This window comes from Oryctolagus cuniculus, chromosome 9 (genome assembly GCF_964237555.1).
Source record: "Oryctolagus cuniculus chromosome 9, mOryCun1.1, whole genome shotgun sequence".
Taxonomy (NCBI): Eukaryota; Metazoa; Chordata; class Mammalia; order Lagomorpha; family Leporidae; genus Oryctolagus; species Oryctolagus cuniculus.
In genome coordinates, this window is record NC_091440.1 from 16,893,508 (window position 1) to 16,921,005 (window position 27,498).

The 27,498-nt window shown below is 44.5% G+C and overlaps 1 protein-coding gene and 1 non-coding gene across 3 annotated transcripts in view; both read right to left on the reverse strand.

Annotated features, from left to right (window-relative positions):
- Positions 1 to 27,498, reverse strand: part of CLDN10 (claudin 10) — a 126,644-nt gene that overhangs the window by 11,080 nt on the left and 88,066 nt on the right. The window contains exons 1-3 of one of the 2 annotated variants that reach the window (XM_008260101.4): positions 9,758 to 10,061; positions 1,824 to 1,985; positions 1,654 to 1,735 (exon numbers count right to left, since the gene is read on the reverse strand). In XM_008260101.4, the coding sequence (XP_008258323.1) occupies positions 1,654 to 1,735; positions 1,824 to 1,985; positions 9,758 to 9,977 (464 nt within the window). In that variant the 5' untranslated portion in view covers positions 9,978 to 10,061. Of the gene's footprint in view, positions 1 to 1,653; positions 1,736 to 1,823; positions 1,986 to 9,757; positions 10,062 to 27,498 lie in introns of those variants that run through there. The other variant, XM_008260102.4, reaches the window with a different exon arrangement.
- LOC127492192 (U6 spliceosomal RNA) lies at positions 65 to 171 on the reverse strand. The gene has a single exon (XR_007921352.1). It is a non-coding gene; the product is annotated as a U6 spliceosomal RNA (small nuclear RNA).

Genomic DNA, 27,498 nt, shown 5'->3' on the forward strand with positions numbered 1-27,498 from the left:
GTGTACACAAGTTACCCTCGACTTTCTAAGGAAAGACTCAATTTTTTTCTTTGTATTTTGTTATAAAAATATGGACTGCTTCACAAATTTGCATATCATCCTAGCACAGGGGCCATGCTAATCTTCTCTGTATTGTTCCAATTTTAGTATATGTGCTGCCAAAGCGAGCAAACAATTTTTAAGATGCAGACAGGCAAAAACATCCTTAATCATTGTCAGGAATATAAAAGCAGGTGACATACAAGAGATAACCTAGAAAAGTTAGCAATGTGCTTAATAAGTTATGAGAAATATATTTGTATGGTGTATTTATGAGATTAAAAGTCATACTGAGTGCTAAGACAGTTATTCTTGTTTCCAGTTTACTACAATTTCTGGACCAAAATGATTTTAAATGTACAAAACAAACCCCCTTGATGGAAAGTATACATGGCACACAGTCAGGAAAATGATGAAACAGAATAATAGGAATCACGCTTTATAGAGCAGTAGTCTTAGCAGTTGACTGCCTGGTCCAAATCTCAGCTGGACCAGCCTGCTGATGTAGCCCAAGTGCCCTTGGAAACCTCATTTGACCTCCTTCCTCAACTTCAAGAAGGGAGTACCAACCAACAGCATATACGTCATAAGGGTACAGCAGGGATAAAATAATATTTGTGGTGCTCTACTAGGCTCACTCAACACTTGTTCACTATTGTTTTCATTACATGAATATTTCATGATATAAACATTTACTCTTTTTTCGTAAACATTTACTCTCTATAAACTATACTGAAGACAGGATTAGCATATCCATTTCTAGAGATTCATAATTCCAGCAGAAAAAAAGTAATGCCCACCTGACGAACGAACTACTTTGGTAATTTACTCCATACAAATTCTCCAAATCTTTTATAGAAAAATCTGCAAGAGAATTAGCAGCCTGGCTGAAAACAACACACGTGTACACGCAGTGGCTTCCTACAGAAGTATGTGGGAATCGTCTCACATATGACAAAACATTTGACCTGTTATAACTGCAGATGTGATATCCGCGGGGTTTTCCCAACCCAAATACATACAAATGCCTCAGGAAGCCATCAAAAGCAACAGCCCATAATTTAAAAACAAAAACAACAAACGGATCAGCTAATACCAAAGCACTCATCTGCAACTGAGACCAGCCAACATCTGGATCCAGGTGCCACGACCTACAAGCATCTTTTTAAAAATTTGGCATCAGGCAGAGTTTTCCTCTTAAGGGCTGATCAGGTGAACCTCATTAAGGTGGCAGTTATAGAGCAAATTTTACAGGACCAGAGACAGCATCAAGGCAAACTTTTCATTTTCTATTCTCACATCTCATCATGCTTTCCTCCCCACCTTGCATCTCTCTGCCACTTTTGCTCTGCTTGACTACAAATATAAGATGTAGAGTGGATGAGGTTTATACTTTGACAGAGCAATGAAATGCACATTTTGCCAGTGTGGCACATCAGATATTCAATTTTGAACAATATCACCAAATACCATCATCTATCAGCATCCCAGACGTTCAAAAGCCATACAGGAAACTCAACAGTCATATAGGAAACTCATGCCTCTTAATCTAGAATACTAATTTAGATACATTTCCTATGAGCTGGCAAAGTACAGACTGAAAAAGGTACTTACTTTTGCTCAACATAGAGAGGATCAAAGAATTCTGTGGTGATCTTGTTTGCATACAGGGAACAGCCAGTCATTGAGCACAGTCCTAGAGAGTTCCGTTGGGAAAGCACAATGGTTAGTGTTATTTCATGAGCATCAGGCAGTACCTTGTTTGGAAGAAAGTCACTGTTTACCTGACAGGATGAATACAATCCCAGCCAAACAGGCAATTTTAGCTTTGGCTTTATCTGAGCCTCCCACTTTGGTACACTTCATTCCAAAGAGTGCAAAAATGGAACCAAAAAAGCCCAGGCTGACAGCCGCGATCATCAGTCCTCTACATGCCTGGATATAACCTGCAATTAGAGGAAGTCATCTCCATTAACACAAACATGCAGCAGTACATGTGGAAACCCTCAGTTTACATAGTCAATCTGGGGCCTGATGTGTTTTCCCAAAAAAGGACTATGCTGGTTAAAACACGGGGCAAGACAAGAAGAAGGGAAAGCAAGCCAATGTCTATGGAGTGCCTACTTTAGGACACACATTTCAGAGTCTGGTATATGCACTATTCTCATGAGGGGTCTGAATGTTATTATTTCCATTTTTACCGATGAGGAAACTGAGGCACACAAAGGTTGTGTGATCTTCCAGGGGTGAGTTACTTACTCAAGAGTATACATGAATTCCAACCCAGATGGAACTACAAAATCCACATAATACTGCCTGCCGCAATGAGAAGCATCATCTGCCATCATCCCAATGCTCTAAGTCCTTTGCATGTCAGGTCCTTCAAATAGATGTCCTAATGGTTTTGACATGATAAAAATATAAAACTTAACAATTGGAAATAAGAGCTCTTAAACCTTCCAATATTAGTGGAAGCTTATACATGAGACTAACTAGAATACTGCCATGAACCATGAGGCATCTAAATCAAGAACTATGTTAGTGACATGTTCAGGGAACATATAACAAAATCGGGCTTAAAACATCATTTAACTAGGGGAGTCATTTCTAATTATTAAATCAACTGTTTGCATTTAGATGGAGGTCTTCCAAGTGTCCAAGATGTGTGTTCCGTTAGTTTGTTTGATCATTCCTCCTGCACCATTCATTGTCTTAGGCATTCATTTTTGTTTGCATAGCTAGGGTGATGGTAAACTTCAGTGTGGCTTTTGTCCAGGCACTAACACATTTTAAATCAATAGAATTGAAACAAAAAACGTTTGCACATAGCCATTTTCATGTCACTCGAAACCCTGCCATATTTCGATCTGAAACAGTGACAGTACCACATGCCAGGTGTAAGTTACTATCTGCTGAGCATATGAGCAGTCATCAGGTTTACACTGGGTGTTAAACTTTTCACTTGGAAAAAAATCCTGAAGTGCCAGAATATAGAAAACCACTTATTATTGTTCAAGCCTTTATTAAATAATAATTCTAAGACCACGATAGTCATGAGTTCAGGAAGAAAGCACTGGTGGCCTCCAGTCCATATTTCACTGGAAAGAATGAAGTTTTATTTCTAAAAGTCCACTCTGAAGAGCACACAGGTGCTGCTTACTTAATTGTGACACACTTCAAACCCCCACAAATGCAGACTGCAATGACAATGACCTTCTATCATACAATGGGAGCTACTTCTACACAGAAAACCATTTCACTGATGCCGAGGCCATCAAAGACAGCAAAAGAAACTTCTTTTTAGCAAAATAGGACAATGAAGGCTTCTTTTGATAGCAATATTCATGCTGCAGGATGATTCGGGTCTCTGGTAGCCAATACTGAACAGCTCGATTTTCAGCTTCTACCCCAAAGGCTCCAAGCCAGAGCCCAGGGTGCAGGCAGTGGCATAGCAGAGAAAGGAGGCTTCCGCAGCCACTGGGTAGTTTCATTATTTTTGTGAAATTCATTTTAATTTGTGGTTTTGAGGAATTCTGGCTGACTCTGGAAGCAATCATCAAACAAACAAAAATGTTGGGGGAGAGTAAATATATATAGGTAGTAGTTCCGCTTCTCTATGAGGAACAAGTTCTAAGACTTCCACACCCCAGGGGAGACTTGAAGCCACAGGTGGTACTGAACCCTGTATATACTATGCTTTTGCCTGTATACACACGCCTATGATAAAGCTTTACTGAGAATTTAGGCACTGGAAGAGATGAAGAATAATTAATGATAAAATAACTATAACAATGTACTATAACAAACATTACTTAAAACTTATGAATTACTTCTGGAACTTTCCACTTAATATTTCCACACCACAGCTGACCATGAGTAACTGAAATCAAAGAAAATGAAATCTTAGATAAGGATGGGGGGGGGCTAATAAATATGTGTGTATCTATAATTTATATACATATATATGTACAAATCACTAGTATGCACCATAATTCGCATTTGCTGTAGTTATTTTAGAGGATGTACTCACAGAAAATGCAGGTGGTCTGGACTTCAGCAAAGGAAAAGTTCTACAGTGTGGTCATGTAGAAGAGGGAAGGCATTTGTTTTCCCAGGTGGTAAACAGTGGTTAGAATCCCAGGCTAATCCATTCCAGTTTTGAGACAACATGGAAATGATAACAGTTGTAACCTCTACTCCTGTTCTCTTCTCTGGGTTTCACACTCTGAGTTCTTCTACCACAGCCCTTGTACCTGCTCTAGTCTCTTGTACAAGAGGAGCTGGAGGGAGTAGGGTCTGATTTGGTCAGGTTCTTCTCTCCTGCCAACCAAATCCCCTGGTCTGGAAGATAAGGTACTTCTCTCTGGTATGGAACAGTAGCAATTACCATTGAGCTTTTTGTATGCACAAAGCCCCTCATTGGCTAGATGTTTGAAATGGGGAGCAAAGAGTAGAGGATGAACCCCCACTGTCAGCCATACAAGTGCGGAGCTGCCAGTCAACACAGGGTTTGGAAATCAGGAGCTACCAGTCTTAATAACACCTATAGACTCAAGCCTTCAGTGACTTCCAGCAAGCACAGTTTATCTTCTGTAAGGCAGACCCAACTTCCTAACAGTTCCTAAGGGCAAGACTCAGAAGTAACACCATCAAGTGAGGTAGACGTAAAATCCCAGCCAAGGAGGCCATTATTTCTGACAAGTCTAATTTACGGACACTGTTAATAGCTAATTAACGCATTAAAGTGCTGGGGCATGAACATATTTACTTAGAAGTTCTCTGAAGTATAATTTATAGTTAGTTCTCCTGGGAGAAACGGCAAACATTCCCACTAACAGAAATAGATGGCATAAACTAAAAACAACTCTGGCTGAAAACGATCCTCCATTGAGGTTCAAGGAGTGCTCCCAAAGGAATATAGACGAGCAATAAACGGAAATCACTAACCCATTCAACCATGAAGTTCTCAAGATGTAAAATACAGCAACTTTAACGTAATGGATGCTTTTGGAGGAAACCTTCAAGGTGTCCCTTAAAAGTCAAGTGTTTTCTAAACGATGCAGACCTGATCTTCGATTGCAGCCAAGCAAAAATGAAAACATCCTCGTGGTGGACACAATTCACTAGTAGCACCTGTGCTAGTTGCTGAATTTTTAGAAGGAAAAAAGACAAACACTTTTTACCATGAAGGTGCCAGAGGCGGAGAAGGAAGCTCCTCTCCTCCCAAAGCCACAGCCAAAGCCAAAACAAATGCTTTTTTGGCCAAGAAGGCAGTGTTGAAAGACGTCTCCAGCCACAAAATAAAGAGGATCCGCATGTCACCCACTTCCGGCAGCCCAAGACACGGAACCTCCAGAGGCGGCCCAAATATCCTTGAAAGAGCTCCCCCAGGAGAAACAAACTTGACCACTGGCCATCATTAAGTTACCCCTGACCACAGAGTCAAGATAGAAGACAACAGCATGCTTGTGTTCATTGTGATGTCAAGGCCTACAGGAAGGGCTGGTGCTGTGGTGAAGTGGGTAAAGCCACCGCCTGCAGTGCCGGCATCCCACATGGGTGCTGGTTCAAGTCCCAGCTGCCCTACTTCCCATCCAGCTCTCTGCTATGGCCTGGGAAAGCAGTAGATGGATCTCTCTCTCTCTCTGCCTCTCTGTAACTCTGCCTTTCAAATAAATAAGTAAATCTTTAAAAAAGAAAAAAAGACCTACAAGCAGCATTTCAAACAGGCTGTGAAGACACTCTGTGACACTGATGGAGAAAGAGAGGCATCTGCTCAGCTGGCTCCTGATCAGGATGCTTTGTGTGTCGCCAACAAAATTGCAATCACGTAAACTGAGTTCAGCTGGCTAACTCCAAACATGTTTTTTCTTATATTAGTAACTTTGTGTGTGTGTGTGTTTCTTGGAAGACTCTGAAAAAAGAGTGCCATGGTGGGGAAGCAGGAACTCTGAATTTCAGCTCTGGTGTTTCTACCTGTGACCTACCCCTGATCACATTATTGCCTGATTTGAGTTCAGTGTTTTCTCATCTGTAGAACAGGAACATAGCACCCACTTCACAGAATAAGTAAAACCAACAAGGTATCTGACAAGGAATAAGAAACTCCTCAAAGCTTCCTTTCCAAGACCCTGAGAGACTGAGTCCACACAGAACTGAGAGGTGGATTCTTAGCATGGTGCAATATTAAATCCAGACTTCAGCTTTGTCATGCCTCATTTCCTCAGCCGGAAAAACTGGGGTGGTCATGGTACCCCCCCGAGGGTAAGGAATCAGAGCTTTGAACTCATAGGAAATTCAGAATAGTGATCCCAACACCTGCATCCAAGATGCCTGTTCTTCCACCAGACACAAGATGAGGGAGTTCTGAGTCCTCTCTCTCTCCAATCTAGAGCTCCTTTCCAGCTTAACGGGAGGAGTGGGCTGCACAGGCCTATGGCCACCATGGTCCAAAGGAAGATATCTTTCTCCTACCACTTTAATGGCAATGTCAAGACCAACACCCAACAGATGCACCTGCCCTGGAAACACATGCACAAAGTAGGCAAGCACAAAGGCCCTGTTCCGGAAAGTTCCACTTGCAGGTGGGAGAACAGCTAATCAGCTCTCCCCAATACGAACATGCAGCTGTGTGATGCAACCCTTCTGGGAGAGACAGAAGAGTTTTCAATAGGAAATGCTCTCTGAATACTAAGAAGACCAAGTTGTCAAGGAAGAGACTGGTCAGCATGATTATTCCACAGATTTCCAAGTCCTATAGGGAAAAACAGGTGTCATAAATTTAAAAGGCAAGCAATGGTCTGAAATGGAAGATATATAACAAATCAGAGTGACAGGTCATTTTAAGAGGAAAACAACAGAACCATAGGCACAAGATATGGACAAATTGCAAATGAGAAAAAAAAATGGTCACTAACTATACAGTAAGATGCCAAAACTGCTGGTAATCAGGGAAATGCTAATTAAAATAACAATATCTTCTGGATGAAAAACTCAATAGCAAGGGGCCGGTTTGAGTCCTAGATGCTCCACTTCTGATCCAGCTCACTGCTAATGTGCCTGGGAAAGCAGGAGAAGATGGCCCAAGTCCTTGGGCCCCTGCACCCACACAGGAGACCCTAAAAAGACTCCTGACTCTTTCTCCTGGCTTTGGACCAGCTCAGCTCTGGCGTTGCAGCCATCCGGGTAGTGAACCAGCAGATGAAGACCTTTCTCTCTATTTCTCCCTCTCTCTGTCTGTAACTCTACCTCTCAAACAAATAAATAAATCTTTAAAAAAAGAAAACCTTAGTGGGAAGAATGTAGAGAAACAGGTAGCCTCATACACTGTTGGTAGAATGTAATCTTGCAGTATAAACTGAATATGAAAATGCATATTTATTGCTCTGACAGTAGTAACAAGTCTCAGCGGAGCAGTTTGCAGAAATACACAGGAATACAAAGAGGTGAATACAAAGATTTTCAGTACAGCATGAACACCAACAAAAAGCTGGAAAGGATCCAATGTCCACAATGAGTAAATGATTAAATGCACCAATTTATTCAGACAAATGAATACTATGCTGTAGCTAACAAGACTCACTGCTATCTGTACCAACTTGGAGAGATACACGACCAATTTTAAAATACTGCAGAAAAAAGGCAGAACGATGTCATTTATGTTCACAAAAGTCATTTCCTGCAGAGGTGGTAGCTGTACGGCCTCGTGAAAAGTACTAAATGCCACTGAGTTGTTCACTTTATAATGATTAATTTTTTAAGGTTAAAACTTTCACCTCGATTTAAAAACACGTTTTTAGGAGTGGGCATTTGGTGCAGTTCAGTCACCATGGGGTAGTCTGCATTCCATCCCAGAGTGTCCGACTTGAGTCCCCGCCCTACTTCTGCTTCCACGTGCACCCTGGGAGGCAGTGGATGATGACAATTGGGTCCCTGCCACCCAAGTGAGAGACCCAGACTGAATTCCAGGCCCTTGGCTGCAGCCTGGCTCAGCTTTGGCTGCTGTGAGCACTTGGGGAGTGAACCCATAGGTAGAAAATTTCTCTCTCTTTGCCTTTCAAATAAAATGAAAGCACATAAAAATCTTTAAAAATTAAAAAAAATTGCAAACTACCTGAATGCTATGCTAGGAAGGCTAAACAAATTACCATGCACTCAAATACCAGTGACCTATTATTATGCAGCCATTCGAAACTCAAGGACATTTTAATCACATGGGAAAAAGCTTTACAATGCAATGCTAAAAAAAAAAATAAGTAGGCTAAAATTGTGTATCTGTTATTATACTAATTATGTTAAGTAAAAGGTGTGGAGAAAAAAACCAAATCACCTTCTCATAACAAGTTGGGTGGCCTATGAACCCCGCTGGTCTCTGCTCCACTTGCCCACTGGCCCCAAGGCTTACCAGCTGAGCGCTAAGCGCTCTTTCCTCCTCACTACCCCCATCAGGATACCACTGACCTGCCCCTACTAGTCCCCTAGAGCACTGATTCCTCCCGCCACTGTCCCACAGAAGGAAGCGCCCTACCTGGCACCATCTCAGGTATCAACGGAGGCACACAGGGAAGAATGCTCGCAGCACAGCAACTGTCAACCCCGTGTTCCTGAACGTAAACCACAGGAACAAGAGGCAGCCTGTTCATTACCTGGATGCGAGCTTGCAAAGCACAGGAAATTCAACATCTGCAGGGGAAGAAACAGGGTTCCGGCTGCTCGTTCTACACAACAGGACGCAGACCTGGGCGCCACCCTTCTAAACCCAGACGCCTAGTCCCTCATGCAAGGTGCCATCAAAAACCACACTGAGCAACAGGTAGCTTTGAAATCGGAAAAGACCCCCCCCCCCCCCGCCACCTGCCTAATTCAGCTTTGGGTAGCAAACACCATCTCGCGGGAAACCCAATCTTGTCTTTCACCCAGCTATGCAAATAAAAAACTGCAAGAACAGGCATTAAAAACAAACAAACAACAACAAAAGGAACACGTCTCAAATCTAAAATTAATGCAGATGACGCCTTTTAAGATCCACCTTAGTCTCTTACTGTAAAATCCTGGAACAGTCTGGGACTTAAGAAACCACTAGGGCTATTACGTCGACTATTCAGTTTTGTATCTGAATATCCACCTGTCGCTTCAAGGCAGTGCAACACACAGAGACCCGCTAGCTAGCTAGCACAACGCAGGGGAACACCTGCAAAGCACCAGGCGGGGCAGCCCGCACAGCGGACGCGGGAGGGCCGGACGCACCAACTGCGGGTCCACGTTCTGCGTGGATCAGAGCTAATTGATTTTCCTAGAATTTGGAGCAAGTGTTAAGGCGTAAGCGGGCAAGTTGACAGAAAAGCTTTAAAGCAAACAACAAAACTGCAATATGTTTCTCTTTTTTTCCTGCCTGCTTTGAAAGGAGCCAACAAAGCGACGTAGGGAGCTGGAGCCGGCAGATCTGGCTCTCAACAAGGCCGTTTAGTGAGGACCCCGATTTGGGGCGCAGTAGGGAGGAGGGGACAAGCCCCGGCAGGAGCCGTCCGTAGAGACGCCGGACCGCCGGGCCTGGGGGTCATCCCACCCGGGGACCCTCCCCGGCTCCCTCAGGCCCGGGGAGAGGTGGGAGAGGGGCCGGGCCTCGGAGGAGCTTGGCCCCGGGGTTCCGCGGAAGGGGTCGCGGGGTGCCAGGGGGCGTCCCGTCGGGCTGGCCGCGCGGGGCCGAGGGGATGCAGACCGTCCAGCGCCAGCATGGAGGGGAAATCCTTGCAGTTGGAGACGCCGGTGGAGTCGGTGACGCACGTCTTCCACAGGTTGGCCCAATAGGTGGCCGTGGTGATGACCGTGCCGTCGATGGTGGACACCTTCCAATAGTCGGTGGGCAGCGTGGAGGACACCAGCACCCAGCCTGAGATGGAGACCATGAAGGCGATGATCTCCGAGGCCGTGCTCGCCATCCCGCCCGCTGCAGCCTCGCTCGCGCTCGCGCCGGAGCTCCCACTGGGCGCCACGACCCCCGCGCGCCCGGCCCCCGACTCCGCCTTCCGCCGCCGCCTCCGCCCCCGCCCGCCACTGCCGCTGCCCCGAGACCCGGCGCTAGGGGGCGCGCGCGGCCTCGCACACCAACGCCCGGGCAGGTGCGGGGTTGTGGCCGCGGAGCGCAAGGGGCGCGCACCAGGCTCAAGTCCCGCAGCAGCCCGGTTTTACTCCAGCCGGGCGGCCCCTGCATCTCGCGCGTAAGAGAACAGCTGTCTCGTTGCAGCGGTGCAGGGACTCCAGGCAGTGGACAGCCTGCTGCGGCCCCCAGCCTGCCACCCCCGACCCAGCCCTGCCCACGGCAAATAGTTTGGCTTCCTGAGTACCTTGTAAAGCAGAGCAGAAAAACAGCCTTTTGTGTGCTCTGAAAGGACACGGTCAGCTACCGCAGCTCTCGGGCTGCTGAACTCCATAAAGGCCTGCGCGCCACGCTTGTCTGCATGACTCTGTTGGCTTGTCACCGGGGATCACGGTGCTGTCTCTGAGCTCCAAACCGGCCTTGCCCTCCAAATTCTGTAGTTCTTTGGGGCCGGGCAGTATGCGGAAAGGCCTCGTAGGCACAAGCCTGAACTCAGGGCAGCAGCAGATGGACAGCCCAGGCTCCACGGCAGCCGTCCTTCCGATCTCGACCTTGTGTATTGCAGACGTGTCCCTTCCCGAGGCACTGCACACGGAGCGTGCATTTAAAGGTTTCTGCCTGTTGCTCCTTTCCAGCCCCAACCCCCACCCCGTTCTGTGGGCCTGTTCTGTGAAGTGAGAGTTCTATCACAGTCAGCTCCTCTCTCTCTCTCTCTCTCTCTCTCATTTTGAAGTAGGAGTTACACAGAGGGAGAAAGAGACAGACAGATACTCCATCCACTGGGACACACCCCAGGTGGCTGCATTGGCCAGGGTTGGGTCAGACTAAAGTCAGGGGCCAGTAGCTTCATCCAGGTCTTCCACATGAGTGCAGGGGTCCAAGGGCTTGGGCCATCCTCCGCTGCTTTCCCAGGCGTATTAGCAGGGAGCTGGATTGGAAGTGGAGCAGCCGGGAATACAAACCATATGAGACGCTTTGGCTGCAGGTGGCGGCTTAACCCTCTGTGCCACGGCACGGCCCCCCACTGTGAGTCTTGCTTCATTTTTTACGACACCTCCACCTTTGGCACCCAGGTGAAGAATAAACTCATGTATCGCTTCTTTCCCTCATTACTGTCTCAAGGTAAACATAAAGATCAAGGTGTGCTTCCAGCTCCTGGGGTTACAAATCTGGGCATAAATGGAGGAACAAAGACACTGGTTTATTATGGGGTTATTATTTGTCCACTTAAAGCTCTTGCCGTTCTTGTGTGACCTTTCAGGATCCACTTCTTGCCAAAAGTAACCAAAGGTCTGAAACCCATAAATCAAGTCCGCTACAAAAAAGGCTAGTTATCAGCCCTGTGTTTCACAATCTTTGCGTGCGGAAACTCTGGTTCATGGTGAAGAATTTAATTCTTCTTTGTCGCTTTTGTTTTGACCAAATGGGTGAAGAGGAAATTAGAGGTGACCAGGTGGCCATGAGGAAGAGAATACAAAATCATCAAAACTCAGGTTGGCATGGAGACCAGTGGGACACGATCCACATTCACACAACCGTCCTATTTCCAGAATGATTTTCAGCCCTCGATTGAGAATTCAGGACCAAGGATTCCAGGCACAGCCAGATACCTTGTCTTCTGTTTTGTTTTGTAAGTCCTTTTAGAAAGTTTTTTTTTATTGGGCCTCAGAATGTCTCTTTAAAAAAAAAGATTTATTTATTTGAAAGGCAGAGTTAGAGAAGGAGAGACAGAGAGTTCCTCCAACCACTGGTTTGCTCCCCAAATGGCCACAGTGGACAGGGCTGGGCCAAGAGCTTCTTCCAGGTCTCCCAGGAGAGTGCAAGGGCCCAAGGGCTTGGGTCATCCTCCACCTCTTTCCCAGGTGCATTAGGTGGGAGCTGGAGTGGAAGTGGAGCAGCCAGGACTTGGCCTGGCACCCATATGTGATGCCACTGCTGCAGGCTGTGGCTTTAACCCGCTGCACCACAGTGCTGGCCCCAGAATGTCTCTTTAACTTGCACAGAAATGCTGCCATGATCTGCACCCTGACAGCACCCCAAGTGGCCTCCTCTTGGATGTGCAGCTGCAGGGAGGTGTGCTTCATGCACTCTTGGCTTCTGCAGATGGGGTGGGAGTGAAGAAGGCTTGTTCAGTGGGATGCAGTAGGTTACCCACTGGCCAGCTCTCTGCCATGTTGGGTTCACTGTAGATAAAGCTTAAAAACAAAATTTGGGGAGCACCTTCCTAACCTCTTCCTTCTCCTGTTCAGTTATTCCAATCGGTGTCTGCCCAGTGGTGACTCCAGAGTGTCTACTATCCTTTTGTATGAGTTACCTTTTGAAAGTACTTCTGTCACCTGGTTTCTTGCCCTTCAGTAGATTTCCCCTACTAATCCTTCTAAAAAATTAATTTGTTTGCTAGGCAGAGTGATGAGAGAGAGGGAGAAGGAGTGTCGCTCCCCCTCTTCATGGAGGAACGACACTAAACCCTGCCTAGGCTTCATATCCGAGTCACGGCACCATTATGTCGCTCCCCCTCTTCGTGGAGGAACGACACAGGACCCTGTGCTGTTCTTTTGTCTGCTCGGCCCTCCCCGGGTTTGCTGCTGGTTCTTCCCGGGTTGGCTACCGACCCTTCCACCTCCGTGGAAGGGCGGTTCCCCCTGCCACTTTCCCCACTTCCACGGGGGAGCGGCACACCGTCGGCCGGCTCTCTCGGGGGCTGCTCAGGTGTTCCTCAGATGTTCCTGGTGCATGTTGTCTCTCTCCTCCTTTATAGTCCTCTTCCACCAATCCCAACTCTGCTACCCACACGCCGAGTACGCTGCTCTCCTCCAATCAGGAGCAGGTCCTGCTGTTTATTGGTTGAACTGGAGGCAGCTGAGTAGAAGCTGTTTCCTCCTCTCCCAGCGCCATATTGTGGGAGGGCAGATGCATAGAATAAGTCTTAATTCCAGTAACAGTCTAGTCCGAGTTGCTCCCCACAAAGGAGGGGGAAGGGGAGGGAGAGGGAGGAGAGAGAGAGAGGATATCTTCCACCTGCTGGTCTGGGCCAGGCCAAAGTCAGGATCCTAGAACTCCATCCTGGTCTCCCACATGGGTGGCTGGGGTCCAAGCACTAGACATAGCTTCTGCTGCCTTCCCAGGTTCATGAGCAGGAAGCTGGATCAAAAGTGGGACAATGGGGTCTTGAACCTGCACTCCAATGTGGGATGCCCATTATTTTAAGTGGCAGCTTAACCTGCTGCACTACAACACCAGCACCCTCTACCACTGGTTTTAGACCATATTCCTTTCTGAATCATCTCTTATTGCTTTTTTAAAAGATCTATTTTTTATTAATTTGAAAGGTAGAGCTAGAGAGAGAGAGCTAGAGAGAGAGAGAGAGATCTTCCACCCACTATTTCACTTCTCAAATGGCCACAACAGCCAGGGCTGGGCCAGGCTGAAGCCAGGAGCTGGGAGCTTCTTCGAGATCGCCCATGTGGATGCAGGGGCCCAAGCACTTGAGTTATCTTCCATTGCTTTTCCCAGGCACATTAGCAGAAAGCTGGATCAGAAGTGGAACAGCCTGGAGCCCATATGGGATGCTGACACTGCAGGTGGCAGCTTTAGCCACTACACCACAATGTTGGCCCCCATTTGCCTATCTCATATCTGATTTACTGTTTGGAAACACTCACACAAAAATCACTAATATTTAATAATAGTACACAGTTTGTATTTTTTAAAGATTTATTTATTTATGTGAAAGGCAGAGTTACAGAGAAATCTTCCATCAGCTGGTTCACTCCCCAAATGGCCACAGCGGCCAGTGCTGAGCCAGGCAGAAGCCAGGAGCTTCTTCCAATTCTCCCATGTGGGCGCAGGGACCCAGGGACTCGGGCCACCTTCCTCTGCTTTTCCCAGGCACGTCAGTGGGGATTTGGATTGGAGGTGGAGCATCCACGACTCTGACTCTGAAGACAGAAGCTTAACCCGCTGTGCCACAACACCTATACTATAGTTCTTCACCTTGGCAGTCTCTGTTTTCTGTGCCTTGCTAATGACAGATATTCACGAAATGTGCTGATGATTTTTTTTCTTGCTACTAGACAATGTCCTGATTTACTTTTGACACACACAAAAAGTGTATTGTGACCTTTAAGACTCAAGCGGTTCCTCATTCATCAACTGTTTGGCTATAAATTCTGTCTGGATTCAGAGACACATTGTGTGTCTCTTAAAGAAAGACCTATAAACCATGGTTCTATGTTTTAGACCAGTCTCTCAAAGCTAATTTACAATATAGTGTAATTCTAACTATTGAACTTAAACATCCATAAACCCATGTCACCGATGCAACACGGCTTTCAGATGAAATAAATTCTTAATTCAAGTTCTTCTTTGTCCTCTCTCTCTGCTGCCTCACCAACCAAAGAAGCCAGCAGCTCCCCAGGGGTCCACGGCAGTAGCATTTATGAAGCTTCCAATGTGTGGCCAGGCTGAAAACCACAGCCCTTGACCAGCTAGATCAGACCAAGGTCGTCATGCCTGTGTACTTGATGGATTTTTCTTTTACTTTTATCCTTTGACCTTTCTATAAGATTAGACAATGCTAACCTTTTTTTCTTCCCAAGAATGAATTGCATATTAATGTAGAAAGTTATATTTTCAAGCCCATGAGTGACCAAAGAATGCAAATTGTTAACTTTCTTTAGTACTTACAGAATATTATGTAATGATTCAAGCATTCGTTTTAGAATGTCTTATAGCTTGAGCTTTTCAAACCAATTTAGTCAGAAGAATCCTAAAAGTATATGTAAGAATGTCCAGAAAATCAAAGTGGGTCAAAAAGTATTTTTACAAAGAAATAATGGATAAAATGGCCCATTTCACTTTAAGATTATGGAGTCCCAGATAACCTTTTCAGTTAATCTGCAAACCAATTTACAGAGAGTACCTTTCAACTGATAAATGCTTCCTTATTTTCTTTAGGATTCTGTTCTCTGAAATTCTTATTTAACTATTCATAACAGACTAACTCTTCATTTAAATGTAACAGCGAACACACTGAGAAATTGGCTTTCTCTAAATTGTTCAAGGTAGCATCTTAATTACAATAATTTGGTCTTCACAAAAGGCTGTAGATTTCTTCTAGTATGAAAAGTGATTGATCTAAAAATTAATTTAAAATGTCCTGAACAGGTATACCTTCTGAGCCTGTCTACTGTTCTGGCCTAAGTCACTGGAATTCACTTCGGAAGTTACTGTTCTGGCGTTATCATGGTTGTTAAGGAAAAACAGAGGAGCCTGCCACCCCAGGGAGGTTCAAGAGGAGCGAAAACCAGTTTAGCCAACTGAACAGGAGATTTGCAGAAACTCTTTGCTTGAGATCCAGTTCACCTGCCAAACAGCACAGGTGTGCCTTTCAACACTTCAAGGATTTTCTAAGCATCAAATCTGGTTTCAGTATACATTAGCTTTTTCCTAGATTCCAGCGAGATGGCGTGTTGCTAATCGGGTGGGAAGAAACTGGAGTCCTGATTAAAAAAAACAACAACTTCCTAGGAGCCAAATATTGTTACAACGTGTTAAAGAAGACTGAAAGCCGATACCAAGATATTAAAATAGCATATCTGTGTTCCCTTTCCTTCCGCTTTCCCTAACACTCTTAGTTTATCTTAATGCGCTACCCAAATTCTGAGATATTTAGAATGAAAACTATAGAGTGATTAGGAATGATTAAGGAATGAACACATTTTCAACATGACACCTCTGTTCATTTATAAATGTTCATATGCACACGCAGAGAAACAAAGGGACTTCAAAAAGTGAGTGAAAATGGAATTTTAAAAGTGTATTTTGATGCAAAATGTTTTAAAATTTGTGCATAGTTTTGTCATAATATGCATTTTCTGTGAACAGTTTGAAGACTGTGCACGTATATGATTTGAAGGGGTTTTGCACAAAAACAAGCTATGTTTTCATTTCATTCTTCCTCGAATTTTTGAAGTATCCTCATGGATATTTGTTTTGCAGATTATGAATATACAAACAGTTGCTTTATTTTGACATTTGGTAACCTCTGAGGATGCACAGCCTCCGAAAGTTTCCACGAGCTCATGACTAGTCAGTGCCATACACTTTGTGGGGGGTTGTTCTGCATACATCCTTTGAAACACATTCACCCCAATTTTAAGGTATTTTAAGATCATCAAGAGTCCTCTCAAGCCCTTGGAGGGCTAAGTTTTTGGCCATAGCTCATAGCTCTCTTAGTGAATACCCTCTCGTGCCTGGAGTGACTCTAATCCTGGGATGCTGGAAACTTCCAGGGCTCGCAAACGGTTGGGTGCATTTGTTGGCCAACAAGCATTTGATGAGCACTAATTCAACTTGCCACCCTGGTCAGGTCAACAAGTAAATCTATATGTTTTGAGGAACTCATTTTATTTCTCAGAGTATGGCTTCCTCATTTGTAAAATAAAGAAGTTATTTTTGGATGGCCATTAAGACTACTTCCAACTCTACAAGTCTCTAGTCCATGACTTCTAATGAACTCCATCATTCAGTCAAAATCAACAAGGAGCTAAGGGGAGTGAGAGTTGCCCTTTGGTGTTCTCACTGCATCGTTTTCCAGCCACTTTGTCTCTGCCACCTTGAAGGGGGTTTATGTATGTGGGGTGGCAAGGGGGCTGTGCATAGAGAAAATCTATTAAAAATCTCTACATGTAATCTCACTTTTATTTTGCTTTCTGGTGCAGTTTTTAATGCTTATTTTTGATGATAGGGCATAATAATTCAATTAATTTAGAGAACAGAGTAACATAACAGACAGGGGGAGATGATGGCGACAGCGAGACGTGAGAGAAAATTCTAGCTGTGTGTGCCTCTGGCCAGTCACTCATCCTGCTCAGCATCACTTCTTCAAATATAAAATGGGAATAAATAATAGCTTTTTAAAAGGCATTGAAGGATTAGAGACAACATACATAAAGGACTGGAACATGGCAGATGCTTACTGAGCGATGGATGTTATTCACATTTTTGCACTTCCTTGTCTCTTTAAAGTGACAAAATTACATCTTCCATAAAAGTGTTATTAGTCAGTGTTAGCCTGCACACATCAAGTGAACATGGATGAACTGTATTGCAAATCTTGAACTTGAAAAAGCAGACGGTGTGCGGTAAAAGGCCAACAAAGAAGGGGCAGGTACCAAGAGCAAGAGCGGAGAGAGAGCCACCAGGAAGTAAGAGTGGGGAAATCAGTCCAGAGGGAACAAGTCGGGGGAGAGGGGGCATCCACAGGGCAGGGAGCCCGAGGGCAGCTCAGTTTAAAGGGGACGAATCACTGCAAGACAGAGCTAGTGAGGGAGAAAGGAAGAGAACACAAAATGGACAAGGGATGAAAAGTGGGGAAGTCAGGAGGCAATGCACTAAGCAGGGAGGTGAGCGAGATGGCACTGAGCCAGGAAAGTGATGGAGGACCCCAAGGAGAGTAGACAATTCTTTTCACTGCCCTCACTTCACTGTATCACTAAGAGTAAGGGGTGGGAGGTGGGCACATAGACACTCATGCCCCACATTGGAGTGTCCAAGTTCACTTCCTGGCTCCAGCTCCTGAATCCAGCTTCCTTCTAATGCACACTCTGGGAGGCAGCAGTTATGGCTCCAGTGCTTCGGTCCCTTCGGGAGATCTGGCTTGAGCTCCCAGCTCCTTGGCTTTGGCCCAGGCCAGCCCCAACCATGGTGAGCATTTGTATTACGTAGGGAGACATGAGGAGCAAACAGACAAAAAAATCCCTGCCCGAATATGGCTTAGCTTTGTCCCGCTGGGGGAGACAAGGGACAAGGTGAGAGAAATATTTAGTCTATGAGATCATTTATGACAAAGAGGAAAAAGCTGGTGGGGTCAAGAGGATACCAAGTGTGTTTGTGTGTGTCTGCATGTGTGTGTATGTGGGGAGTGGCGTTGAGGTTTCACAAGTAGTTAGAATGCCAGAACATGAGAAGATGGTTCCCAATAAAGACCTGAAGGCAATGAGGGGAGTCGCTGACACGCCTGGTCCAGGCAGAGCAGGGCCAGCACAGAGCGTGCAGGACCTGCCTGGATGGCCCCAGGGAGCAGAGGGAAGGAGAGGGAAAGGGGTGGGAGAGGAAGGCAGAGAGGTGAGGGGTGTCTTCCTGTGTCTGTGTGGCCCTCCATGAGTGTGTGTCTATTTGTGTGTGCTCCCTATGTGCATACATGTGGGTCTGTGTGTCCGGGTCTGCGCAGCATTTGTGTGTGTCATGTCTGGATGTCCTGGAGTATGCCCATGTATGTGCATGTGTGTCAGCCTTCTCTCTGTGTGTCATGTGTGTCTGTCTGTGCCTGTGTGTATGTGGTGTGTGTGTATGTGTGTGTGTGTGTGTGTGTAGTGTGGGGGGGGGTATAGGCAGGTTTGTGCAGCTTACAGAGTGTCCTAATGGCTATCATTTATAAGTTATCACTTACTGAAATAAGCGACCCTCTAAGCGAGCAGATTCAGGTGGGTTGGGTGGGGTGGAGAGGGAGGGGATGGATTCCAGGGAGACATCTAGGCAGAGACACCGAGTAAGGAGTGGGATCTCCAGCCCGGGGATGAGGGCGGAGGTTTATGCTAGAACGGACCTTGTGGGGGTCACCTGTGGTGGGATGGTGTGCAAAGCCATGAGAGCAGCCAGACCCGCTAGGGCTGAGAGCAGACGAAGAGAGAAAAGTCTGGGACAGAGCCCTGACCTCTCCCACCATTGCCAAGGAGATGTGGAGGCACGGCCAGCTGGATGAGAGAGGAGCCAGCGCGCAAGTCCTGGAAGTCGCGTCCAGAAAACTAGCTTAAGGAGGAGGGGAGCGATCTATGGGTGGATGGTGGCAACCCCAGTGAGAAGAGCAGCGTCAGGGAGACTGGTCATCGGAAACAGCAGAGAGGGCCTGCATGTCCTTGAGGAGGTCCTATTTCCGCGGAGAGGATGGCCGTGGAAACCCAAAGGGAGTAGGTTCGAGGGCAAGAGGGAGAGAGAAACAAAGAGAGTGAAAGTAAACCCCTCTTTAAATGGGAGAGAAAAAGAAAAACCTGAATGATAAAACTTTCAATCTATCCAAAAGCAAAAACGACCATATTTTATCAGGTTCTCAAAGACGCATTCATGCCGAGAAACTACATACAAGGAAACGACTAGGAGGTGCTATGGTCAGGTTTGTGCCGAGTCATCTCCACAAATCTCGTATTTTTGAATAGCAACATGGGAAGAAAAGAAATCACAATGGGGATTGTATGCTGATAATACGGTAGACAGATAATGGCCTCATCTCTTTTTTGTGGTTCAAAGCAGTGGCTGTTTCTATGTTTGATTTAGAGCTAATGAAAAGATCAAAAGAACAAAGTTAATGTCATGTTTTGCCTGTGATTATTATGACTACCACACCTCTGTGATTTCTGGCATTAATCTTTCTGACAGATATGTCCTAACGAAGCTGCTTCCCCACCACACAGTTTGTCCATATCTGTAATCCCACGGAGTTAAGCAATGTTTTTCTTCAGGCAGAGCACCGTATGAAAGATTATATTGTAATTTTTTTCACAAAGCAAATAAAGCAGCCAGTGGAATTTGGTGAAGCAACCTGCGTGACATTTGTTTTTGAGTTTCTAACGTTTGTATACTGTAGAGGAGAAAAGCATATAATAAAACTTGGTTATTTCAAGTTCTTTTCCAGATAAGAGGACCACAGAAATGAAAGCATGGGCATTGTAGAACTGGGTATATGGAGGCATTTAATAATTTATTTTAGTTAAAAAAGATAAATGACTTAAAATAGTAGATGGAACATTAAACATAAATTCTCAAAATTATCTATTACTGTCTGATTTTTATTTGTGCCTTCAAGTAAATAATCATCTTACATGAAGAAATACTAGCAAATTATACTCTTGTCATTCTTCAGATAATCAAATCAATATTCAAATAATTGATCTCTATTGTCTTAAAATTCATTGCATATAATACATAAATATATATTTATCAACTGAAGAATGTTTCTACAAGGGGTTTGGAATCACACACTATGAATTTAGGAAAATGTAGGGTATTTTTGTTTTGCTGCCTAAAATCTACAAGCAATAGCTTGGTGTAATTTCACTCACAATTAGGGTCACCAGTTTCTTGTACCCTTTCTCCTAATGGCCAATTAATTTGGACTTTCAAGGCCCTTGCATTTCACCGTTTCAGGGAAAACTGTGCCACACTCTAGAGTGCACTCGCCTCCACAGTTCTACCTATATGAAACCCCACGTATCCTTTTCCCTCAGCACCTGGGAAGCCCTGGCTGATTCTCAGGCACAGGCCAGAAGACTTCTCAAAAAGTGGATTTTAGATCCTTGTATATTCTGCTGCTTGCTTTACGTTTACCTACCCAAGAGCAAAAAGGAATGTGCTCTTTACTATGACTTTTTTTTTTTTTTTTTGGCTATGGTCATACCTATGACTATGACCTTTTGACGCACGCTCTCTCTCTCTTTTTTTTAATTATCCAGTGATTGTAGCAAACATATCACTCTTTTATTTCTGGCCAACCCGGGCCCGAGATGAACCACAGGTGTGATTACATTGCAAAATCACATTGAGGTGCAGGTATTTGAACAGCCACTTAAGATGCCACTTGGGAAGTCCACATCTTATATAGAAGTGCCTGGGTTCAAGTCCTGCCTCTGCTTCCAATCAAGTCTCCTGCTAATGCACACTTTAGGAAGCACCGGTAATGGCTCGAGTACTTGGTTCCCTGCCACCTACTTAGTTCTTTGCTTTAGCCTTGCCCAGCCATTTGGAGAATGAACCAGCAGATGGAAACTCTCTCTTCCCTTGCTCCATTTCAAATAAATACAAATGAAAAATAACCCACATTGACTTATGAACTATATACACTCATATTTCAAATAAAATAATTTTTATACACTCAAGAAATAACTGTATTTAAATACTGTCATGTCTTCCACCTGCCCTAACTCCTACTGTTATAAAATAATGAACATAGAATATAGTTTTTCACATATGAAAAATATAAGGTCATAAAGAAATGATAAATGTTTGAAGAGATAAATATATTTACCCTGATTTGAACATTACACAATGTTTATGTGTATCAAAATATATGGCACCCCATAAAGAGGTACAATTTTTATGTGTCAGCTAAACAGAAAGAAATATATAGGATTATTTCACTCTTTGGAGTAATTTTGTTGTGTTTTTTAATCATTAAATTTGGGTGCAACGTATGGAAAAGTACTAAACTGGCATTTAAAGGACTTGGCATCTACTCCAACTCTGTTAATCTACATTTATTTGGGTCCATTTTTCACATCTAAAATGAGGGTATGGGGGTGGGGAAGTGAGTGGAATGAACAGGATCTTTAAAACTGCCTTCCTCTAACCATCAAAGGAGGAAATAAAAAAACGCAGTGGGAAAACGTTGTTTCCACCTTCTCTTCCGACAGTGCCACAAAGGAAAACAAGAACAGGAGACAGGAAGGAAAGGAGAAGGAGGAGAGGCAGGCTCAGGCAGAACCTGCGTGCTCTGCGCACGACGGCGGTGACGGTGGCGCTGTGAGCACATGTGCCTACAGGAGATCCTCCAGGAGTCCCTTTCTCGCCACCAGACACAGGCTGACCCTTCCATTCTCAAAGCTTCCTTGTGTTCCGTCCAGACGGGCGCCGCCCACCTGCTTCTCCTGGTTCTGTTCACTCGCTTATATTCGGCTCTGTAGCTAGAAGCAAAGATCAGTAACCTACAGCCTGGTTGTTCCGGACTTCGCCCTGCCTCCAACAAGGGCTAGAAAGAAAAGGCCAACTCAGTTTATTTGGTGAGCGTGGCCTAATTGCCTCTGGATCTGTTCTGGGGCACTGGTGCCTGTGTTTATTTTCATAGTGAGAATTAAGCATTTGGTGGGAGGTCCCTCAGCAGGTTAGTGACAGAGCCAGCGGTGGAAGGCACAGCTGTTGAGTTCTCAGCGTGGGCTCTGGGCCACGTGGCCACGTGGCCGTTCTACCTGGTGTTCCAAATCACACACTTCTCAACTGCTAGGAACTTCCTATACTCATTGTTGTGGACAAGCTTTATAAAACTTCACACATCCAAAAGCACCAAACTTCCAAATTTTGAAACTGGAAAACTATCACACGTCTATTCAACCCAGAAAACAGAAAAATGTCATTGGAGAGCAAGCTGACATTGTCAGTCTCCATGGAGAGATGCAGTATTTCAACACACAAAACTCCACTGGTTCTCTTAATTACTCAAGATCTGAAAGTAGATTACAGGGCTGCTCATACTTTTACAGGAGACAAAGGCAGACACCTTTCGGAGCTAATATTTTTTGTCTCAGCCAGAGTCACAATCTGAATATAATTTTTGTGTAATTTTTTTCTGCTAATTGCAAGACACATAAATGCTGTGTATATCTTATCTAATTCATACTAAAAACTAAAAATTTGGGGGCTGGCACTGTGGCGCAGTGGGTTAACACCCTGGCCTGAAGTGCTGGCATCCCATATAGGCGCTGGTTTGAGACCCGGCTGCTCCACTTCCAATCCAGCTGTCTGTTATGGTCTGGGACAGCAGTAGAGGATGCCCCGGGTTATTGGGCCCCTGCACCCACATGGGAGACCTGGAAGAAGCTCCTGACTCCTGGCTTCGGATTGGTGCAGCTCTGTCCATTGCTGCCATCCAGGGAGTGAACTATTGGATGGAAGACCTCTCTTTCTCTCTGCCTCTCTTCTCTCTGTGTAACTCTGACTTTCAAATAAATAAATAAATCTTTTTAAAAAACCTAAAAATTTTGTAATTCATATATGTCCTACTAGATTTCAGTAGTAAACAATGCTTAATGGGAAACACTTGTTAAAGGGTCAAGGTTATCCTTTTAAGGTAGAGCTATTGTATTCTATGGGATGTTATACATTTCTGTAGAGTCAAAGGAATTGTAATCATTTGAGCTCAAAATAAAGAGCCCCCTCTTAATTCTATGGTTTTTCTAAAAAACAAAACAAAAAGAGGAATGTGTAAGTGTTCTTGCAATAATATTGTGTAGAAAATATAGTTTCAATACTGATTTACCTTGATATATTAAAGCCCTTAAATAATGCAACAGCTTTAAATATATGTATACATATATATATATATGTCTGAATGACAGAGAGATGGAGAGAGGGAGAGAGGGAGAGAGGGAGAAGGAGGGGGAGGGGGAGGGGGAGAGAGAGAGGGAGAGAGGGAGAGGGAGAGGGAGAAAGTGGTGAGTCACTCTCCAAATGGCCACAATAGCCGTTCCGGTCCAGGCTGAAACCAGGAGCTAGGTCCTCTGTCCTGATCTCCACACGGGTGGCGGGGACCCAAGTACCTGGGCCCTCTTCCTCTGCCTTAGGTGTATTAGGAGAACGATGGGCTGCAAACCTAATAGCTGGGACTTTTAAATCAGTGCTGGTGTTGTCTTAATCCATTGCACTGTAATGCCCAACAGGTTTCTTCTAGCTCCAAGCAACTGATATTTAAAATGCTTATTATAAAATAAATTTCATTTTCTTCGAAAACTGATTTCAGAATGTAATTTTTATACCAGTGAAGGTAGCAAATCTTTTAAGGTCATATACCAACTGGAAAATGATCACTTCAGAGATCTGTTGAAACAATGCTGGATTCCCAAATATTTCGGTATAAATCCTTAGTGAAACAGGATGAAATTCATTCAGATCACAGAATCCTCCCTCTTATGTATTGCTTTAGGACAGCCTTGTGCCATTGTTTGTGCCCAGCATTTACACACAGCTGTCCTCAAACCCATTTGGAAGTTGTTTGTTCTAAACTGTATTGTTGGAGAGCAATAGGAAGTTTTAGAGATGGAACAAAGTTTGGTTTTAGTAAACAACTTGGGTGTCTAAAAATTGCCTTCTCTGTAGGATTAGAGTCTAAGGGGGAGGGCAAGGTTGGAGGGGCTGTCATGATGGCATAAACAAGGGTGTTGGCTGGAGCAGGGGCCAGGAGAGAGGGAAGTCATGGGACCCCAAAATCCAGAGAAGAAAATGTGTAGGTGGAGAATATTTGATATGAATGTCAGGAGAGGAGTAAGCTGGACGAGATACCAGGAGAGAAATTCAAGGGAAAACCACACATTGACAATGCAGCTGGATGAGTGTGTTACGGAGTTCTGGTCAATCTCAGTCTGAAATAAATATGATGAGTCAGATTATAGCACTCTATGGTCATGTAAGTGGGTATGAGCACTTATTGGTAATTCACAGAAATAGTTTGGAAGTGGGTATTAGATTTGTAATCAAATAAAAGCTGGAAATAATGCCTGGTTCTTGGTTGTCAGGTTAGTTTCCCATTAAAAACACATGCAGAATTTCATGGCAATGTCATTTTAGACTGGTACCTAAAGAGGGACTATGAATTTCACTTAGTACTATTTGTATGCATCCTAGGTAACAGCTCCTAGGGCTAGTCAATTGGCAGATAAAGGTTCAGTGATTCTCTACTCACAGTTTCTTTTGTAGGCACTAGAAACAAATTAAAATGGTGCGGCTGGAGGAATGTTCTTGGTTACCACATACCAGTAAATTACCAGGCAGGTGGGTATGATGGAAAAACTGGAACCTGGAATCCAGCCAGTTACAGAAGCCAGAATAAGATAATAAAATGCATAGCACTTTCAGATTTGCAAGTGCCACCCTGTGAGCAAAATTGTGCCTTAATCTATATCATTCAAGCATAAAACTTAGATGAATTTCTGATCAGAAAGGGATACCTGTGGTACACCACTACCATTGAAAAAGAGGACTTTGGGGTGGGCATTTGGTAGCAGGTTAGGACATCACCTGCGATGCCCACATTCCGTATCGGAGTGCCTGGGTTTGAGCCCCAGCCCTACTTTCAATTCCAGCTTTCTTCTGATGTGCACCCTTGGAGCAGCAGGTGATGGCTCAAGTAGTTGGGTCCCTGCCAACTCCCTCCCATGTGGGAGATCTACATTGAATTCTCGACGCCTGAATTTGCCCTGGCACAGTGCCAGCTGGTGTGGGCATTTGGTGACAGAACCAATGGATGGAAGATCTCTGTCTCTGCCTTTCAAATAAAATGAAAACTAACTTTAAAAAGAAAGGAAAAATGGCTTTTTCTTGACTTTTACTTCCTTTCCATGAGTTACACTATGAAATCCAACAGTACTTCAGTCCATCGTTAGCACGTTAGACCACCAGGAAATGGACGAATATTGCAATGAGACTCAAGTTAAAGAAATAGATGGGACTGGCATTCATGTATCCCCTCTACTCACAAGTCACACACTTCCTGTATGTGAAAAGAGCCATATATACTGGGTATTCATTGAAAAATGGACAATTCTAGCTATTACCACGCATACACACACACACAACACACCCCAAATTCCATAAGTGTAACTTATATTACTTCACTAGGTATTGTTTAGGCTATGGTAGAATGGAATTACACTCCAAAATTAGAAGATTGTAAACGAGCTAGTTTTTCTGCCATTTAATGTTACTTTCAAAACACTCAATCTTAATTTGATTTGGCTACCTAAAACAGAAAAACCAACTTATTTCTTTCCTTTAGCAATAGTCCCAGCTCTTCTCTGAAACTACTCTGAAGAAGCAAAGAGCTCTTAATTGGCACTCACATAACATACATGCTGTCAGAATTATGTTTCTGCATTAAATTACAGCAGCTGTGAAACTTAAATACTGCCAGGAGCAAACAAACTTTGAAATATCGTCCTATATTTCATGAGAAATTTGCGCCCTCTTTTGGATACAGATTGTTAAGACATTTATATGTGAATTTGAAAAAAATGCACTCAATTGATTAAAAACAGATGTGAAAGACACTGCAGCACAGCATTAACAGGGGTGCAAGGCCGAGATTTGCAGCTCCCAGAAAAACAGTGGCAATATGAAGGACTTAGAACCAGCAACCTAGAGTTCTTTTAACCAAAATGTGCTAGGGAATTTTTCACAATGTTAAATCACAAATCAAGGGTTTTAGGGACAATATTTCCTAGAAAACAGAGGTCAAAACTTCTCTCTCTCTTGAGGCAGTTAGGTTTTGAATGGTTAGGGACACACTGTTCCTTGAGTGATCTTTCTACTTGGATTAAGCAGTTCTCATGGACCAGTTTCTTTCAGATCTGGAAAAATACACAACTGTGTCTAAAAATATCTTGGAGACATTCTGAAAATTTTCACTAGGGTTGGTGTCGTGGCACAGTGGATTAAGCCGCCACCTGCGATGTTGCCATCCCATATTGGAGTTCCTATTCAAGGCCTGGCTGCTCCGTTTGCACTCCAGCTCCCTGATAATGCATCTGGCAAGGCAGCAGAAGACGGCCTAAGTACTTGGGTTCCTGCCCCAAGTTGGGAGACTGAGATGGAGTTCCAGGCTCCCGGCTTTGGACCGGTCCAGTCCTGGCCATTGTGGCCATCTGGGAAGTCAATCAGGCAATGGAAGATCCCTTCCCTCTTTCTCTGTCACTCTGCCTTTCAAATCAATAAAATAAATTTAAAAAAGGAAAATTTTTCCATATTTCTTTTTCAACCAAACATCTTGATATAGTTGTTGCCACTCTCTTTCCATCTCTTCATTTACTTTTGAGCCTACTGCAATCTGGTTCCTAAGCTTACTCTTTTCAATGAAACCCCACAGGTAAAGGGTCAGTCAGCTTTGTACTATCTGATTCAGTGGGATTTCTCATTTTTTTTTAAAGATTGGTTTATTTATTTGAAAGTCAGAGTTACAGAGAGGCAGAGGCAGAGAGAGGTCCTCCAACTGCTGGTTTACTTCCCAATTGGCCGCAATGGCCAGAGCTGTGCCGATCCGAAGCCAGGAGCCAGGAGCGTCTTCCAGGTCTCCCACACAGGTACAGAGGCCCAAGGACTTGGGCCATCTTCTACTGCTTTCCCAGGGCATAGCAGAGAGCTGGATTGGAAGCGGAGCAGCCGGGACTTGAACTGGTGCCCATATGGGATGCCAACACTGTAGGCGGTGGCTTTACCCGCTATGCCACACTGTCAGCCCCGCATTTCTCATTCTTTATGTTGTTTGTCCTTTCTGCACCTTTTAACACCATTGTGCAGCTCCTTGTGCCCAGCTTTCTTCCTCCGTCTTCCATGGCCCTCTTCCTGATCCGTGGCTCCTCTCCATCCCCTTGGCGGCCGGTATCCCCAGCATCCTGGGGTGGCTCCAAAGTAAGATTCCTTGATCCAGTCCTGCCTACTAGAAATCTTCTTTCTCCTGGTGACTCACAAGTCCTGCAAACCCAACTACGTCTACAACCAAATCTCTTCACCTCCACTTCCCACCTTCTCCTTTTTCCTTTCTGCATTTT